Here is a 17,786-nt window from a genome sequence, read left to right on the forward strand (position 1 = left end):
TAGCCCATTGGAAGGCCTCTTGGACCTTCTCACCGCCCCAGCAGTAGCCTTCCTGGGGCTCTCCTCACTCCCGTACCCCCAGGGGCACACGGCCTCTGGCAGCGCCTCCTGGACAACCCCTAGACTCTGCAGGTGCCACTTCTAAGAGCCCTGTCCTCTCCCCCGCCTCGTTTCCAACGTAGAGGGTGTAGTTTTTACTTCTGTACCCGCCTCCCCCTCCCTGCCCTCTTCTTCCCCCTCAGAAGAAAAAAATGTGGAGTTCCTGTCATGACTCAGCAGGTTAAGAACCTGCCTGGTATCCACGAGCACCTGGGTTCGATCCCTGGCCTGGCTTAGTAGGTTAAGGACCCAGCGTGCCCTGAGCGGCAGCGTAAATCCCAGGCTCCCTCCACCCCACCCCAGGGGGCTGTAAAGCATCTTGCTTCTTCAAGGCCCTTCCTAGATGCTGAGCCACTCCTGACCCACAGGAACCCTGCAGGTGATTCTGGGCGCCAGTGGAATCAGCTGGCAGTCAGTTTGTTGAGTCAATGAAGAGCCACTGATGTTTTTAGTATAAACATAAAGGCACTAAGTCCTTCCTTACTTGACCCTAAAGACGCTCTCACGCGGGAAGGTAGCGGGCGGACAACGTGACAGCCACTAAGAAAAGACAAGCTCGTCCAGACTGCTCGCCTCTTCTCTCCTGGCTGCTGCAATGCGGCCCAGTTATTGTTCTCAGACACTCGTCATAAAACACAATTACGAGGTTCACCCTCAACAGCTCCTCCTTGTTTCCGTTTTGCTAGTTTAAAGGACAGAGGCCAGCACGAAACCACGAGCGCAGGGAAGCTAAGAGCAGTGGCGGGCGCCTTACGGAACCTCCCGGTGGCTGAGGCAAAGAGGGGTCTCTGGGGCCGTGGGCGAAGTTTCTGCACGCGCCCCTCTCTGCGCGTCACCACCATACAGCCTGAGGAAGAGCCGAGGCTGGAGTCACGGCTGGGAGAGCACAGGTGGCCCAGTGCCCGGGCTGGAAGCTGCCCTCATCTCGCCTTCCCACCTCGAGGGTGAGGGGAGCACCCCGGCTCCTTGGGGCCACATGAACCCACAGAAGGAAAGGGCTGTCCCTGTGTGCGGAAGGCTGCAGACGGCAGTCCTGAGCGCCCGCGCTCAGTCAGCTCTCGGACTTGTCGAAACAGGTGGAGAGCAGAGCGGTTTCCATGATAAGGAGAACAAAGGAGAAGCGAGCCTTGCTCCCACACCTTGGAGGCGGCTCCTTCCCCAGCCCAAGCCACAGAGAAGCTCCGCGTTTGAGCCGTCCAGCTGTGGGACCTCGCTCTCGGCCCGTCCCCCTGGACCCCGGCGCACCAGCTGCCCAGCGCACGTGAGGGACAGTGGCCGGGGGCATAGGGTCCTCCCCCCGCACCCCCGCCCGGGGCCTCCTCGTCACAGCCTTGCAGTCCCTCTCAGTTTTACAAATACATTCCACTCCCGGCAATGTTATGTCTGCATTCAACTTCACTTTAAAATTATACTCGGAACAGACCTGGTGTGACTCCATATGGAGTGATTTACATGCTGGGCAAGAAACTTTTGCTGGCCAACTGCTAGTTGAATAGTGATTCCAGAGCCGCTATCAGATGATCAGGCTGCCAGGGAAGTCGTTCAAGTTGTCAGCTCCTCCGTTCCTGGAGAGCAGGAAACTGGGACGTGACTGCTCTTTTGGGGGGCCGCCCGCAAAGGTCTGAGCAGGAGGTAACCGCTCTGTCTTGCCCCCCGCAGCATCCTGAAATCCATGGAGTTTGCACCCTCCGAAGGAGCTGGGACGCAGGTACGTGCTCTCGCTTTGCCCTACGTGCAAGCGAGCACCCGCGGCGCTGCTTCGCGGTCGTGAGGTTTCTCTGCTACCCTCCCTCCCAGCTGACGAGTAACTCCTCAAAAATACTTAACCGTTAAGTTCAGGCAAATTAGCTTTCATTTAAAAGGGGCAGGAAGAGGGAAGTATGTGTGTTTCAATTTGGGAACTGAGTTCACGTGGAATTAAAGAGTTTTAACTTGGGCGGGTCCTGAGAACATGGATTAAAACAAGTTCAGGAGTTCCCAAGCTGTGGTGCAACGGGATTGGCAGCATCTCTGCAGCACCGGGACGTAGGTTCCATCCCCGGCCCAGCACAGCGGGTTTAAGGATCCAGCGTTGCTGCAGATGCGGAGTAGGTCATAATTGTGGCTTGGACCTGACCCCTGGTCTGGGAACTCCAGGTGCTGTGGGATGGTCAAAAAAGACAACACCACCACCAATTTCGGCTTGTGTAAAAGATCAGCCCCAAATGGACCTGCCTAGAGCTTTCATTGTTCACTGCCTCGCGTGGACGAGGAAGGAGGGGCAAGGTGACAGTGGCACACAGTAACCCCGTGGCCACTTAAAATATTCGCTCATCACATGGAATCCGGCCTCTGTGGTCCAGAAGGCAGCCGACTCTTGGTGGCTGACACCCCAAAAGGTCCCCTGTGCAGGGGCTCCCCGACAGGTTTTGGGGTGCAGCAGCTTGTCCCATCCCCACACAAAGCGTAGGTCTAGATGCTCGGATCTGGGGACAGACTAGAGAATGACACGCTCTTGGGAAGCTGCGTGAGCCTAGAGAGGGGCAGATGCCTTCAGCTGAACTGAGCTGCTTCAGAGAGGAGCTCGAGTGCTCTCCGCGTGTGCTCTCCACGTGTGCGGAGCATCCTCCAGGGGTCAGAGCAGGGGCCGTGGGGTCCGGGGGCCCCGGGGGCGGGGGGGGGGGTGGCTGGCCCCGCAGTGAGCCCGCTCTGCCTCGTCTAGGACGCATCCAGGCCCCTGGAGGTGCTGCTGCTGGAGAAGAACCGCTCGCTGCAGTCCGAGAACGCCGCCCTGCGCATCTCCAACAGCGACCTGAGCGGTAGGTTCACAGGGTCTCGCACCCGCGCTCGGCCCTCCCGGGGCCGAGGAAGAGGAAGGCGAACCGTGAGTCTGGGCCGATGCATGGCGGGCGTCACCGGGCCGTGAGCACCTTGACCAAGGAGGGTCCATCTCCGCGGCCTCCTCACTCCCCCTCCCGCTCGGAGACGGTCCAGGCGCGGCGCGGCGTGGCCGCAGGGCGTCTGCGGAGGGCAGGCAAGGCCGCGCGGCAGCGGCGGCGGCGGGCGAGCCCAGGAGGGCGCGGACGGTGGCTTCCTGGCGTCTTCCTAGTGTGCGGCTCTCCCGTGGTGCTTCCGGGGCTGCCCTTCCCGGCTCAGTGGAGCTTTTCTTCCTTTGTCAGGTTTTCCTTGGGAACGCCTCCCCCATCCTTAGCCTTTCTTTGCTCGTCCCAAAGTGGTGGCGTCACTGACTGCTTCGGGTTTTGGCAGCTGGTAAAGCGTTTAAGAGTGTCGCGGGCTCCGATGATATTTCATTGTTAAAATGTGCGCGCCTTCGATCGAGTGGACTCGGTGCGGTGCATTCGCCTCAGAGCAAGTGGTGTGAGGATCCGTTGGTCCCAAAATGTCAGTGTTTGCTGCTCCTCAGGTGGGGCCCTTCTGGTTAGAGCTCGAATGCGAGCGGCCCGATGAGAGGCCCGCGACCTGCCGACTCTTTACTGTGTGTGGTACCGGCTCCTTGTCACGTTAGGAGTTTGAATCTATGTCAAGGGGAACTCTCCAGGCTGCAACGTACAAGAAAGGTGCAAACATGAAATGCATGTTGCTTGTTTCGGGGGGCCTCGTTTGGCTAATTTAAAAATTCAATCGAAAAACAAACCAACCCACCTCATTGGCCCTTGGAAAATCTGCACTTTTTTTTTTTCCCTTTTGCGGGGCAAACTTTGCATCTTGGTCTTGGTTTTTTTTTCCCTTTTGAATCCCCCATAATGCATTATGTTTGCCCTTCCTTGTAGGGTCAGCCAGGAGAAAAGGGAAAGACCAGCCTGAGAGTCGGCGTCCTGGACCTTTGCCGGCCTCCCCTCCTTCTCAGTTGCCCCGAAACACGGGGGAGCAGGCTTCCAATACTAATGGTACACACCAGTTCTCACCAGCGGGGTTAACGCAAGACTTTTTCAGCTCAGCCCTGGCAAGCCCCAGCCTACCCCTGGCTTCTACGGGAAAATTTGCACTAAACTCTCTCCTCCAACGACAGCTAATGCAGTCCTTCTACTCCAAGGCCATGCAGGAAGCAGGAAGCACAAGCATGATTTTTTCAACAGGTCCATACAGCACAAACTCCATATCTTCCCAAAGTCCATTACAACAAAGCCCAGATGTAAATGGCATGGCCCCGTCTCCCAGCCAATCAGAAAGTGCTGGGAGCGTCTCCGAGGGCGAGGAGATAGACACTGCAGAAATCGCCCGGCAGGTGAAAGAGCAGCTGATCAAGCACAATATCGGACAGCGCATTTTCGGACATTACGTCTTGGGACTGTCTCAAGGGTCCGTGAGCGAGATTCTGGCCCGGCCCAAGCCCTGGAATAAACTGACGGTTCGCGGCAAGGAGCCCTTCCACAAGATGAAGCAGTTCCTCTCGGACGAGCAGAACATCCTGGCTCTTCGCAGCATCCAAGGCAGACAAAGAGGTGAGAGGCTGGCGTGGGCTGGCGCCCATGCGCGTGCGTGCGCGCGAGCCCGTCCCGGAGCTGTGTGTGCCTGTGTGTGTCTGCGTGTGTGTCGAGACATTTGTGCACCGCGTCGGGCACGACGCTCTCAGTCCTGCCACTTCCGGAGCCCAAGGGGCGGCGGGCCTGAGCCTTGGGAGTCTGGCCTCCGAGACGCAGCACCTCACCCGTAGCAGATTCGGTGTTTCCATACCGCGTACCGAGTCCGAGGGAAGGCCCCCCCGGGCGTCATCCCACCCCATTTCGCATCCAGCGGCCCTTTCGCCTTTGGGTGCTGGCCTCACGTGGGGAGGGGCCCGTGGGTACCGCCCAGCCCCAGGGCAGCAGCCCCGGCCGGGCCCGGTCCTCATGCTGCACCGGCTCCGCGGGGAGAGCAAACCGACCCTGCCCGCCCTCCTCTCCCCTCCGCACAGGAGGGGGCCTGTCCCCCGTCAGCTCGCCCCCTGCCCCGAGCTGACCTCCGGGTAGCGAGTTGGGTAGCATCACGAGCGAAACATACCTGCCTCGAGTGAAATACAAGAAAGTGTGATTAAAACACCCTTCCTACTCCGCCCTCCATAAACCCCAGCCCAGTCCATCCCATCCCCAACTGCAGGGACTCCTTTCCTCTTTAAGGACAGGGGCTCCTTCTGCCCAGTCAGCAGTGACAGAGAAAGGGAGTCTTCTCAGACGCATCGAAACACCCCGAAATTCAGATTCCAGCCGAGAAGGGAGGCGCCTCAAACGGTGTCACCCGAGACATCGAGCCTTTTACGGCCGTGTCCGCTGAAATTGACTGTCTCTGGATGACTCATGTGAGCTTCGCTCTGGGGCTGGTGGGCGGCAGAGCTTCCTCCGTTTGACCCTCACGGCGTCGGGGCCGGAGGCCGCCTCTTAGGCCTGCCCGGTGTCCTTGGGCGGCAGGGCCTCAGCCTCCGCAAGCCGGTTAGCCAGGGCAGGGCCTCTCAGAAGTTTCTCGCAACTCCCCGGGGCGCAGGGAGCCCTGAGCCCTCTCTGTAGTGCCAGGCGGCTCAGATTTCATGTCACGCAGCCCATATCGTCAACACCACCATCCCCCTGATTGTTTTGTTCTTACCACACTTGTTTTTCAACAGAGAATCCAGGCCAGAGCCTGAACAGACTATTTCAGGAAGTACCGAAACGAAGAAATGGGTCTGAAGGTATGTTGCAGGCAGGTGTTTTTCTTTGCAGTTAGTAACCTAGGAAGCAGCATGTCCTTAGCTGTGTATTTGGGTTAAAACTGTACAGTGTGATTCTGGCCTGGAACCTGATGGAAAAACAGAGCTAGTAAGTATAAAACAAAGCACGGGTTCGAGTACGCACGGCCCCTGCCTCCTGAGCTGCCCGCGCTCTACCGAGCGCAAGAGAGGTGCACAGGGGCGGCACCACTAAGAATGAGCCCCCAAAGTGCAAACCCCAACCCCCTTCAGATTCACATTATGCCTTTCCCCGTTTTCTCAGAAGCAGGCGCAAGAATAACATTTGTTGCTCTGAGCAAATTCAGGCAACTGAGTCAGATGAGATACTGCTGCTTCCTTGATCCCCCCTGAGCTCTGAAATCCGTGGACGGTGCTACAGAGCGGACAGGTTCCCGATGGAACCGGCGAGCCGGCCCCCACTGCACTTCTCGGAGTCTCATCTTTAATGGGGTTTCGGCCTGGTGGCCGGCTCGAATTTAAATGGCTTAATGTGGCGGTTTGTCTTTAGTAAGGCAGTGACGAAGTAGAGCATGCGGACGGCTTCCGGGAAGGACTGGGGCCAGTCCCCCGGAGCCCCAGTTGCTCCGGTGCGTCTGTATGTGTGGCTGCCCAGCAGAGCATCACCATGTGACCAAGAAACTGAATCCCTGTCCTTTAGAAGTGTCCGCGGGCTTCTCTCCTTGTTCATAAATTTTAAAAAGACGGGATGTGATTAGAGACCCGAAATTTTTAACTTAAGCCCTCAGCCTCTTCCTCTTGTACTTCCAAACGATGGCGAAGCAGCCTCAACCCTTCGCCCCCTCCCCGCCGCCACCCGTTTGCCCTCTTGGGGGTTCCGGTCTCAAGTACACGCACAGAGCCTTGAATGTGGTCCCAAGCCAAAGCTGTGGTTGGAGGTGCTTTTCAGTGACTCACGATGAAGCATTGCCTTTTAATCCTTGATCTTTTTTTTTTTTTTTTTTAATACTGGGTTAAATGATTTGCTCTCCCTGGCCCCAACCCACGGGTGACCTCCAGCTTGGGTGATCTAAGAGCTTATCCCACTGGCCGAATACTCTGACGCCAGGCTGAGTCAGCAGGAAGCCCTTCCTGCACGGGGCCAGGGTACCTGCTGTGAAATTGCACGCACAGCAGGTACAGGTAACCGGAGGCCACGCCTGCCTCCTCATCATCACCAGCCTCAACTCAGGAGCTCTTTATCTGAGTGACATCTTTGTGCAGCACTAAATCTTGTTCCCGGTGTGGCTGTGATGTCATTGGTGTGGCTTTTCCCCCTGCAGGTAACATCACCACCCGGATCCGAGCCTCAGAGACCGGGTCCGACGAAGCAATCAAGTCCATCCTGGAACAGGCCAAAAGGGAGCTGCAAGTGCAGAAAACCGGTACGGAGTCCAGGTCTTTGACCACTGTCTTTCTCGCTCGATTGAAAGAATTGTCATGAGCGCCCTGGTCCGTAGAAATTAACTTGGGGAAAAGAAAAAAAAAAACCCACAATAGAATGCATCTTTTCAGGCATTTAGGCAAGCGAGGTCTGTGCGCTGTGTATTTTGCTGATAGTTAGCATTCTTTCTGTGTCGGTCCCTCGCATTGACTCAAGAACGTAGCCTTGGAGTTCCCGTCGAGGCACAGCAGAAATGACTAGGAACCATGAGGTTTCGGGTTCGACCCCTGGCCTCACTTAGTGGGTTAAGGATCCGGCTCTGCGGTGAGCTGTGGTGTAGGTCGCAGACACAGCTCAGATCCTGCGTTGCTGTGGCTGTGGTGTGGGCCGGCAACTATAGCTCCAATTCAACCCCTAGCCTGGGAACCTCCATAGGTATGCCAGGAGTGCAGCCCTAAAAAGAAAAAAGAAAAAAAAAAAGGATGTCGCCCTGGCCTAGAATCGCCGTGACTGAAATTAGCAAGTGGTTCATATCAAGGTCCCCTTTTTTATTGCAAGACAGGCTTTTGTTATTTGGGTATCTACTTGACCAAAGACTGGTGAAAAATGAAATCTAACAGCTCTTTGACGGGATGAGCGTTGCCAGGGAGGAGCAGGCGGTTCTCAAGGACGGCTGTCCACCTCTGCTCTGAGCCCACTTGGGGAATCGGCCCTCAGCGCTCCCCGAGAGCTGCCTGGCCTAAGAGGAGAAAGCTCCCACATTTCAGCTTCTCTCCAGCTGAGCTGGACTGAGAGGCGCCCTGTGCTGTACACTCGGCTCCCACCTCCCGCTAGAGAGGAAACCGCATGCCCGGGTTTTCCTCCTGGGGTTCAGCACGGGCACACACCCTGCCCTGTGCCCACAAAGCCCCTGCTTGAAGGGTTCCCCTGGCCGCCCACCACCACCTGGTCGCTCTTCCAGGTTCCTGGGCCTGCCCACTGGCCCCCCATCGTCCTTCCCTTTCCCCCTTCCCCTTGGCGACCACACTGTGGTCGCCCACCCAGAAGGGAGCCTGAGCGAACAAAACCACTGAAACCTTAGACTCTGGCACCTGAGAGTGTTACACTCAAAGTCGTCAGGGAGAGAGCGCCCAGGACAGAGTGTGACCTGGCATCGGCACACATGCCCCCGCATCACACTTGTGATCGTAAACCCTTTCCGTTGCGGGGTCAGGGAGGCCGCGTGGGGTCACAGAGCAGTAGCGTTAGCCTCTCACCACCACTCGGACAGGCTGCATGAACGTTTCACGAGGGGGGCGGCATGTTGGGGAAATAGAGCAGGGAGGATCCCCCGAATCATCTGCCGTCGGGGGCAGGTCAGATTAGAATGACGCGAGTGGAAAGGCTCGTTCCGGATCCAAGGGGCGAGCCTGCCCCTCCCCGCCCCGTCTCACCTCTGTGTGTGCTCCGCAGCAGAGCCGGCCCAGCCCTCCTCCACGGCCAGCGGCGGGAACTCGGATGACGCCATCCGCTCCATCCTGCAGCAGGCCCGCCGGGAGATGGAGGCCCAGCAGGCCGCCCTCGACCCCGCCTTAAAGCAGGCGCCGCTGTCCCAGGCCGACCTCACCATCCTCACCCCCAAGTTGATCGCCCCCGCGCCCACGTCGTCGGTGTCCAGCTACTCCCCGCTGGCCATCTCCCTGAAGAAGCCCCCCTCGGCGCCCGAGCCCAGCGCCCCCGCTCCGCCCAACGCCCCGGCCCTGAAGAAGGAGTCCCAGGACGCGCCCGGGCTGGACCTCCCGGGCGCCGCCGACTCTGCACAGGGCGTCCTGAGACACGGAAAGAGCGAGCTGGGCCGAGGTGGCAGTGGCGGCGTGTGGAAGGACCACTGGTGGGGCGCCGTCCAGCCCGAGAGGAAGAGCAGCGCTCCCCCCGAGGACCCCAAGGCCGAAGAAGCTGGCGGCGGCGGCGGCGGCGGGAAGGAGAAGGGCGGCGGCCAGGCACGGGCCGAGCGTGGCCAGCTCCAGGGCCCCTCCTCGGCGGAGTACTGGAAGGACTGGCCCAGCGCCGAGTCGCCCTACTCCCAGGGCTCGGAGCTGAGCCTGACCGGAGCCAGCCGCAGCGAGACGCCCCAGAACAGCCCTCTGCCCTCCTCCCCGATCGTGCCCCTGTCCAAACCCACCAAGCCCTCGGTGCCCCCGCTGACCCCCGAGCAGTACGAGATCTACATGTACCAGGAGGTGGACACCATCGAGCTCACCCGGCAGGTGAAGGAGAAGCTGGCCAAGAACGGCATCTGTCAGAGGATCTTCGGGGAGAAGGTACTGGGATGCGACGCGGGGCCCGGGTTTTCCCATCTCCCTTCCTCGCTTAGAACCTTCCTCACAAGATGTGGCCGTCACCCATTCAATTAACCCAAGACTCTCACGGCTCATCCGCTCCCAAACTTCTGGGGAGGCTGGTGAGCCAACGTTCTATTTGCTGCCTCCTCATGGGGGCGCCAGGTTCCGGGGGAGGCCCCCCCACCCACTACAATCCTTCAGGTGTCTGGTCCCCCTGGGAGTGGGGTATGGAGCCGCCGTTTGGCAGATAAGGAAACAGGCTCAGGGGAGTTAACCGTGCGCCCCCAGCTGACAGGTAAATGATTTCAAGTCGTGTCCCCGCCACCAAGTGGTGCCCACAGGGCCGTCTGCAGGCTGTTTCAGCCAAAAAGGATCTGGAGTCCAGAGAGAGGTGACCAGGGAGCAGAGAACCAGAAGGCACGCAGGAGAAAGAGCAATGTCAGGCGTGATTGCACCTCTCTCATCATTCAGAAAGTGCTCAGTGGGAAGTTCCCATTGTGGCTCAGCAGGTTACAAACCCGACTAGTGTCCATGAGGGATGTGGGTTCCATCCCTGGCCTCGCTCAGTGGGTTAAGGCTCCCGCGTTGCTGTGGCTGTGGTGTTGGCCAGCGGCTGTAGCTCCCATTCGACCCTGAGCTTGGGAACGTCCACATGCTGCAGGTGCAACCCTAAAAAGGCAAAAAAGAGAGAGAGAGAGAGAGAGCATGGCTGGGTGTTGTCCAGCCAGAGGGGTGAAGCAACTTGCCCAGGGATGCACAGCTTGAGGTGGCACGGGCAGAGCTGCGCAGGGCCCGGGCTGTGCCCAGGACTGGCCCTGACAACCCCTGTCTCTGCGTCCTCCATTCCTGGCTCATGAAAGTCCATGCGAATGGATGAGCTCCCAGGCCCTTTCTGTTCTTGGCACTTCCTGGTCACTGAGATTCCAAATAAGGGGGATTTGCCAGGCCTGCAACAATATAAGATAAACGTAACCCCCAGGATCGTTTTAGAGGAAGCAATGGACTGCTGAGCGTGACGAGAAGCGCTCCTGTCCCCTCAAAGACCGCCTCCCCACGGGGCACGTGGCTGGGTCCGCAGTGGCCTCCGAGGGGCCCCCGTGGGGCCTCCCCTGAGACCTCCTCCCCCCTTTCGGGTCCCGCCTTCTTTCTGTCCAGGGTTTGCAGCGTACGTGCTGTGCATCCTTGCAGTATGATTGTGAATTCTTTGTCCTGATTCCGCAAAAGGTGATGGGGTGAATAGAAATGAGGATGAGAATTTAAAGTCCCTTGAAATTTCTAGTTCAGTGTTGTAAAAATATCATTGGAGAACATTTAAATAGACATTTGTGCTCATGCCTTAAATTTAGCAGAGACTTAATAACATTGAACTTGTTTGGCCCATGAGTGCAGTTTATTCTGGAACTTGAGAACTTTTCAAAGAGTGATCGGATGCAGCCCCTAAATATCTCTGGGCGCATCTGTGTCCTGTGGGGGGTGTTTGTGCCCATACATATGTATGGCCATATGTGAGCGTAAGAAAAGCCGGGTATGTACGTGCAACTTGTCGATCGTCTGCAGCGAGCCTCCCTCCCAGGCTGGCTCCTCCCTGGCCACCAGCTCACCTCTGGGCCCTTACCATCGAGTAGGGTGGGATCAGAGAGAGCAGACCTTTCTAAATGCCAGCCTGGCCCAGCGCCAGCAAAGGAGACTGGCTCCCGCGTGCCGCCGGCATCCATTGCTGCTGCTCTACAGGAGTCCTTGCCCCCGGCACCTCGGCCTTTCCCGGCGCCACCAGGCAGAGAGCGAAATGGTCTCTGTGCTTCTTCCCCAGGTTGTCAGGACGACAGCCCTGCCAGCTTGGCAGGATCGAGACCCCCGGGGAGAGCCCCTCCCCTCCTCTCCCTGGGAGTCAAAAGCTGGGCCTCCAACTATGGCCCACTGTGCCAGGGCCTCGGCCCACCAGTGACCTCGAAAAGCTTACCCCCACCACAGGCCGCCGCCACCTGCCAGGCAGTGGCTCTCCGTCCCAGGCATCCCTGCCACACTGCCACACGTGCGTGTCACTGGCGCGTTCTGCACCCTCACTCCCAGTCCCGGGCGCTGAGGCCGTGTGTCTGTGGTTGCTTTTCCAGGTGCTGGGCCTGTCCCAGGGCAGTGTCAGCGACATGCTGTCCCGGCCGAAGCCATGGAGCAAGCTGACCCAGAAAGGCCGCGAACCCTTCATCCGGATGCAGCTCTGGCTGAATGGCGAGCTGGGCCAGGGTGTCCTGCCCGTCCAGGGGCAGCAGCAAGGGCCAGGTAAGGGCAGCCCCGCCCTGGGGGCTGCAGGGAGGTGGGGATGTCTGTGCAGGGAGGCCCCCAGCCCTGCCCTCGGCTGCCGCCTGAGAGCTGCCCCCTTCCTCCACCACCTGTTGCCATGGGGCTGACTTAGTTTTTAGGAGAGAGAAGATTGTGCCTAGCTAATTTTATAAGCAGCAGAAAATGAGTTACCAATTAAGAAAATGCTGTTTATACACAAATATAGGTAAAAGTCAAGTAGCTAAATCAGGGAATCGGGAAAGGAAATCAGCCAAAGACACAGAATGCAGGGTAGCATGGGCGACAGCTTCTCAGCCCGGGCCCAGCTTCCTTTGCCGTTCCATCCCTCCCCGTAAGGCGTGGGGACCCTCCCGTGGGCCTTGGGCCCCTTCCGCTGCGCCCCCCCCCCGCTGCGCTCCGGGTTTGAGGAAGCGTCCACCTCCCAGATGTGTTCCCTCGTTAACCGTGCCCCCCTCTCTCCTTCAGTCCTCCACTCCGTGACGTCGCTCCAGGACCCCCTACAGCAGGGCTGCGTGAGCTCAGGTAACTAACCATTTCTCTTGTTTTGTCTGAAATACGTCCCTGACTTTTACGTTTTCCTCTGGTCCCTCACGGGCAGACCTGAAGGACCCCTTGTTCTGGATCCAGTGAGCTGAAAGCTCGGTGTCCTCTTGGCAGATTGGCTGCATCAAGGCCGTCGTTTCTACAGGAGGGGAGAGTGGACAGCCCAGGGCGGGTCCCTCCAGCCCGGCCTTGCAGGGGGGCTGCCAGACTCATAGCAGGGGACTGGGCACAAGGAACGGGCGTTGCTCTTCCAGCAGGGTCCTCGGCAGCCACCTGGGAGAGAGAAGGAAGTGGAGGCAGGCGGGGTCGAAGCCCAGAGTGTGAGGCTCAGAGGCGTGGGACTGAGGTTGGGGTCCAGCCTGGGCGGGGGGTGCTGGAACCTGGCCCGTGTCTCCGGGGGGCTGCTTCCTATGGGCATCTGGGAGCCCCAAGGTCTGGTGTTGGAGGTCGCGTCTCTGCCACATGGACCCCTGGATGCCGCGGCCCAGGCTGGCCCACGCGCCCGGCTTGCCCTACCTGGGCTCCTGCTGGCGCCAGGCTTTTCCCATCCAGCTTTCAGGAATAGCTGGTGTCCTGAGCCCTTCCTCTCTGCCTTTCTTTGCATTTCCAAACATACGGATGCGTCTCCACATCCCATTGATTCATCAAAAACACAAACAGAGCTAAGCGAGGCGCGTGGAGCCCACCAGCCTGCTGCAAGGTTTAGGGAAACACGTGTCGTGAGGAGAACAGCTGGGCGGCAGCGGCCGCTGCAGCCTCGAAACACTGACCCCAGGCCCAGATGCCGCCAGAGCGCCACGCGCAGCACGGTGCCCAGTTGACGGTTCCTCGTGTTTGAGGTGTTCTGCCTCGAGGGTGGAAGGCTGTATCTACCCCGAGCCGTTGGTTTTCTTGGCTGCACATCTAAATGGAGAGGTTGTCCCCTCTGAAAGGATCAGGTGTGCTTCCTGCTCCCTGCCTTTCTGTGTTGGCCAATTTAATTAGCAAGCACTGGCTCGCATTCAAAACCCATCAGGGAAAAGAACGGACGCCGTTGTTTGGGCTCGAGCTTTGCGGACCTCGGCCTGGAACCTTAGCCTTGCCTCTTACTCTCAGGGAAAGTCGGCCTCCTGTTAAACTCTGAGAGTAGTTGCTGCCCCATCAGAGTCAGGACCCAACTTGGCATCAGGTGACTAACGGTTTTTAGATCAAAATCCCTCGTTCCTAAATAAAACAAGAACGCTGCTGCCGTTCCAGGTTGGTTCCGATCCATGCCAAGACCTTCTCCGTGTCTGAACAAATCCTTAAAGAACGGCTTCTCACTTTTTATTGTATAGCAAAGCATCGCTACTGTGCTGGAACCTTCGTACAGCAGTCACATTGCCAGCCTAGGAAAACCTCACAGGGCTCCTGAGAGGAATATAAATGATATTTGTAAGATATCAAATTACTTTATAAAATAAAGTGATGGCAAACTCGCGGGGAGCCCGCAGATTGAAGGCGGGAGGGAGGAGGGAGGCGCGACGGGGGGCGGGATGCGGGGGGCCTCCGGGTAAAAAGCGAGTGCTGCAGAACTTTCCCCTGGTTTCTGTGAAGAGGCAGCAGGCAGGCCTCTCCCTCTGTCACCTCAGCAAGGTGGGAGGTGGATTGCAAATCGCTCTCTCTCGAAACACCAGTGTTATGAATCAGCAGTAAGGAAGCCATCAGAAGTGATGACTGTGGCGATTGTGGGGAAAAACAGGAAAACATCTCTTATCTTCTAGGAAAATATAAAATGATTTTTTTTCTTTTTAGGGCCACACCCATGGCACATGGAAGTTTCCAGGCTAGGGGTCAAAGCGGCGCTGTAGCCGCCGGCCTACCGCACAGCCACAGCAACCCCGGATCCTTAACCCACTGAGCGTGGCCAGGGATCGAACCTGTGTCCTCATGGCTATCGGTCAGATTTGTTTCTGTTGAGCCACGATGGGAACTCCTGGAAAATAGACATTTTTAAAAATATCATGATGGTGGTATCTAAACGAAAAATGTTTCTCTGGATCAGGAAAGACTAGAAAGTGCCTGTCAAAATGAAAAGAAAGACGATCATATAGTGGCAAGATTGTGGGTGGTAGTTTTCCTTGTTTGAAATTTCTTTACTACCAGTGTTTTCCTTTCAAGAGGGTTTCTAAAAATTAAAGTAGCTGTGCCTTTCAGTATGTGGAATTTAGATTTGAAAATTAGAGTTCTCTTATAATGATGAGTGTCAGTTAAGTCGTTGGGATGAGTGACTCTGGAAGACTCCAGAATCTTCTTGGGCAGCTTAAAAAATCAGCGTCTCTGAGGAAGCATTCAGCACTGCTCCCCCAAAGGCAGGGTCGCACACCTCTGGCCTGGAATTTCTCCAGGATTCTGATTCCCTGCTCTCTCCGTGGTGACCAAGAGGCCCCCAGACCCAAAAGGTTGTTCTGTCCTTGGTGGTGGCTCCAGGAGGCCTCTGCCGAGGGCAGCTCAGCACGGTGGAGCCAGATGGCTGCAGGGAGGTAATTCTAACCCTGGGTTGGTCTGTCGCTGAGCATTGATGGGGAGCCCTCGGCGTTTGAGATTTCAGGCTACCGAACCGACCTGGCCATGGGTTTTGCCTCCCAGGTGGAAGGGCCATGGGAGACCCGCCCTCCAGCCACAGCCCGGGTCTGAGCAGAGATGGCGCGGCTCCCATGCCTGGCTCTGCCCGTAGTTACCATGGCGATGAGGTGCCCTGGGAGTGGAGGGCCTCGCTCATCTAAACAGCAAACTGCTGACACGGGAATGTTTTCCTCACTGAGGATTCCTGTCGGCCTCTCTCTGCCCAGCTCTGCTGCCCTCGCCGTCTCCGTTTTCCCTAAGATCGGTATCTCAGACCTGCCAATGGGTTTTACGGTAAAGGAGAGAGAGAGGCTGCAGGGTCTAGTGCGTCGTCCTTTTTTTTCCTCCCGGAGGATGTCACCGTTTCTAAATGCTCCTTTGATGATCCCAGCGTTGGGGTGAATGGGCTTGGACATGGGGGGACATCCGTGCTGTTTTCAGCGAGTGACCCATGGTGATTTTGGAAGCTATTGACGCCTCGATGAAGAGTAAGGAGAACAGAGGGGGAGTGACTTTTAAAAAAAAAAAAAAGAGAGAGAGAAAGAAAGAAAAAGCAAAACCGGTTTGCAAAGGACAGGACTTCAGAGCAGTTACCTGCTCCTCTGTTCCCTGTAGTCCGGTTTCCCACCAGCAGTTCTGAGCTGGCGTCTCGGGCTGCCTTTGCCCTAATGCAGCAGGCCTGTCTGAAGGTGGAGGCACAGGGGTGCTTTGGGCTCGGTTTTCGGGGTCTCCCTTCTGTCTGTCTCCCATCCCAGCTCTTATCCATTAGTGGCCCCGCACTGCTGACTGTAGCAATGCTCCAGGCGCAGAGGGCGCGCTCTCAGAAGAAGGGAGGGGCCCCATCAGCCTGGTTTTCTTCAAGTGTGGCCCCCAGTCTTTGCTTATCGGTTAGCAGGGTTGTTGTGGGATTTTGTTGTCGTTTGGTTGGTTGGTTGGTTTTTGGTTTTGGTTTTGGTTTTTTGGCCGCACCTGTGGTACATGGAGGCTTCCAGGGCAGGAACTGAACTCAAGCCATAGCTGGATCCTCTACCCGCAAAGCCACCAGGGAATTCCAACAGGGTTTTTTTAAAAGGAAGAAAACCGTGAGATGGAATGAAGGGGTGTGTGTCTGTGGGTAGGTAGGTACATAGATATGATCTGAGATTGGATTTTTTTTTTTCCTTTTCATTCCTTAAAGCTCATTTCTTATTCATGGCTCCTTGGTGTGATTAATCTGTTTGCCCCAAGGGAAAGGAGACAGGAGACGACTCTCAAAGGGGGAGAAGGAAAGAGGAAGGAACAAATTTTCCTGGATGCGACTTAGTCATTGCATTAGGGAGAACGCAGAGAGGAGTCACCCGCCACCCACACCCACCGACTCAGCCTTGTGACTTTGTGCTGGGGGAGCGTTTCGTTGCAGTAGCTAACAAGCTTCCCTGCCAGCTGTACTAAGGGAGAGGCTGGCCTGGCCTCCTCGGATTAATTATAAAGTACCCAGCTTTTTCCCAGCGTGTCAGGCAGGAACTGTGGCTTCCAAGTCTCCGCCCATGGAGAATTCCATGGCTCCACGTCGCTGTTCTCACTCAGCAGAGCACCAGTTGCCTCTCGAGAAGGCGGCAGCTGTTAGTCCATCTCTAACGTGGGTGGTCCCGTGTGTGACCCTCCCTGACACGGGGACCACAGGGCGACAGGCTGTATGTGGCCGTACGCAGCCCCCTCCCCGCCCCCAGTAGGGACAGGCCAGCTTTCCTTCTTGACCTGCATAATGGCTCCACTTGGTACCAATGGAACGACCCGGAGGACGTGTTTACCGTTTCAGTGCTTTGAACTCAGCAGTAGGACCCTGATGCAGCTTCCTTGAATAAGCAGTCAGTTCCTCAATTCTAATGACTAAGTCAGGGAGGGGCATTGGGATAACACATTAAGAGGAAAAGGAAAGGGCTTAGCTGTACCCCCAGAAGATTCCATGGCGCCGTCTCAAGCAGGCAAGACGCTTCATTCGTTGCCCTAGACTCGGTCTGATCTGTTTTGTTTTGTTTTTCTTTCTTTCTTCTTTTTTCTTTTTTCCCCCCTTCTCTTTCATGGAAATAAATCACGAAAGTAACTGTTGATGCTCCCTAAAAAGAATTATCCTTGGGAGTACCCTGGTGGCCTAGCAGGTTGAAGATCCGACCTTGTCACTGCTGTGTCTTGGGCTGCTGCTGTGGCGCAGGTTTGATCCCCCCTGGTGGAGCCATAAAAAAAAATACATATATATTCTTACCCTCATTTATTTTGAATAGCTGAAAAGATTCATATATACATAACTGATTTATACATGGCCATAGACAACAGAGCAGAAACAAAAGAGAATTCTGGATGTGTCCTCCCTAAGCAGGGGCCACTGCTCATTTATCCTGGGGCTGAGCTTCCTGCACCCACTCACTGACTATGAAGTTGGCCGCAAGAGGAACTAAGTGCCCATTCATTTCTCTTTCTTGAGTGGACCCTGCATGAGGGCATTTTACTACCATCCAGATAAAGGAATCCTCTGTTCTAAGATCAGAAAAGACAGGTTTCTGGGATCAGGCACAACCCACCTTACTGTCGTCTGTCACCTGGTACGTATGTGCTCAGGCCCATGGCGGGGCGGTGGGGGGGGGGGGGAGCGTAGTGCTGAGGGCGCCCCGAGGGGGAAGCTGGGCCTTGAAGGGCAAAGGGGTCGGGGAGAAGGACATTCCCAGGGGAAAGCTCTGTGGGCAGAGGTTCATTGATGGGTGAGGACATGGTATGTGTGTGGAAGCTTTGGGAAATAGGGAAAATATTAGAAGCCCCTAGTTCAGAGGTCTTTTATTTTTTATTACTACTATTTTTTATTTGATAGGCCGCACCCGCGGCACATGGAGGTTCCCAGGCGAGGGGT

At 56.7% G+C, this 17,786-nt stretch overlaps 1 protein-coding gene across 11 annotated transcripts in view; it reads left to right on the top strand.

Annotated features, from left to right (window-relative positions):
- Positions 1–17,786, top strand: part of CUX1 (cut like homeobox 1) — a 352,629-nt gene that overhangs the window by 278,883 nt on the left and 55,960 nt on the right. For 3 of the 11 annotated variants that reach the window (XM_047779765.1, XM_047779764.1, XM_047779763.1), the window contains exons 13-20: positions 1,759–1,807; positions 2,801–2,897; positions 3,870–4,541; positions 5,675–5,740; positions 7,060–7,161; positions 8,613–9,460; positions 11,593–11,758; positions 12,245–12,301. In XM_047779765.1, the coding sequence (XP_047635721.1) occupies positions 1,759–1,807; positions 2,801–2,897; positions 3,870–4,541; positions 5,675–5,740; positions 7,060–7,161; positions 8,613–9,460; positions 11,593–11,758; positions 12,245–12,301 (2,057 nt within the window). The remainder of the gene's footprint in view (positions 1–1,758; positions 1,808–2,800; positions 2,898–3,869; positions 4,542–5,674; positions 5,741–7,059; positions 7,162–8,612; positions 9,461–11,592; positions 11,759–12,244; positions 12,302–17,786) is intronic. The other 8 variants (XM_047779774.1, XM_047779773.1, XM_047779772.1 and 5 more) reach the window with 5 other exon arrangements.

Source organism: Phacochoerus africanus, chromosome 5 (assembly GCF_016906955.1).
Source record: "Phacochoerus africanus isolate WHEZ1 chromosome 5, ROS_Pafr_v1, whole genome shotgun sequence".
In the NCBI taxonomy this organism is placed as follows: Eukaryota; Metazoa; Chordata; class Mammalia; order Artiodactyla; family Suidae; genus Phacochoerus; species Phacochoerus africanus.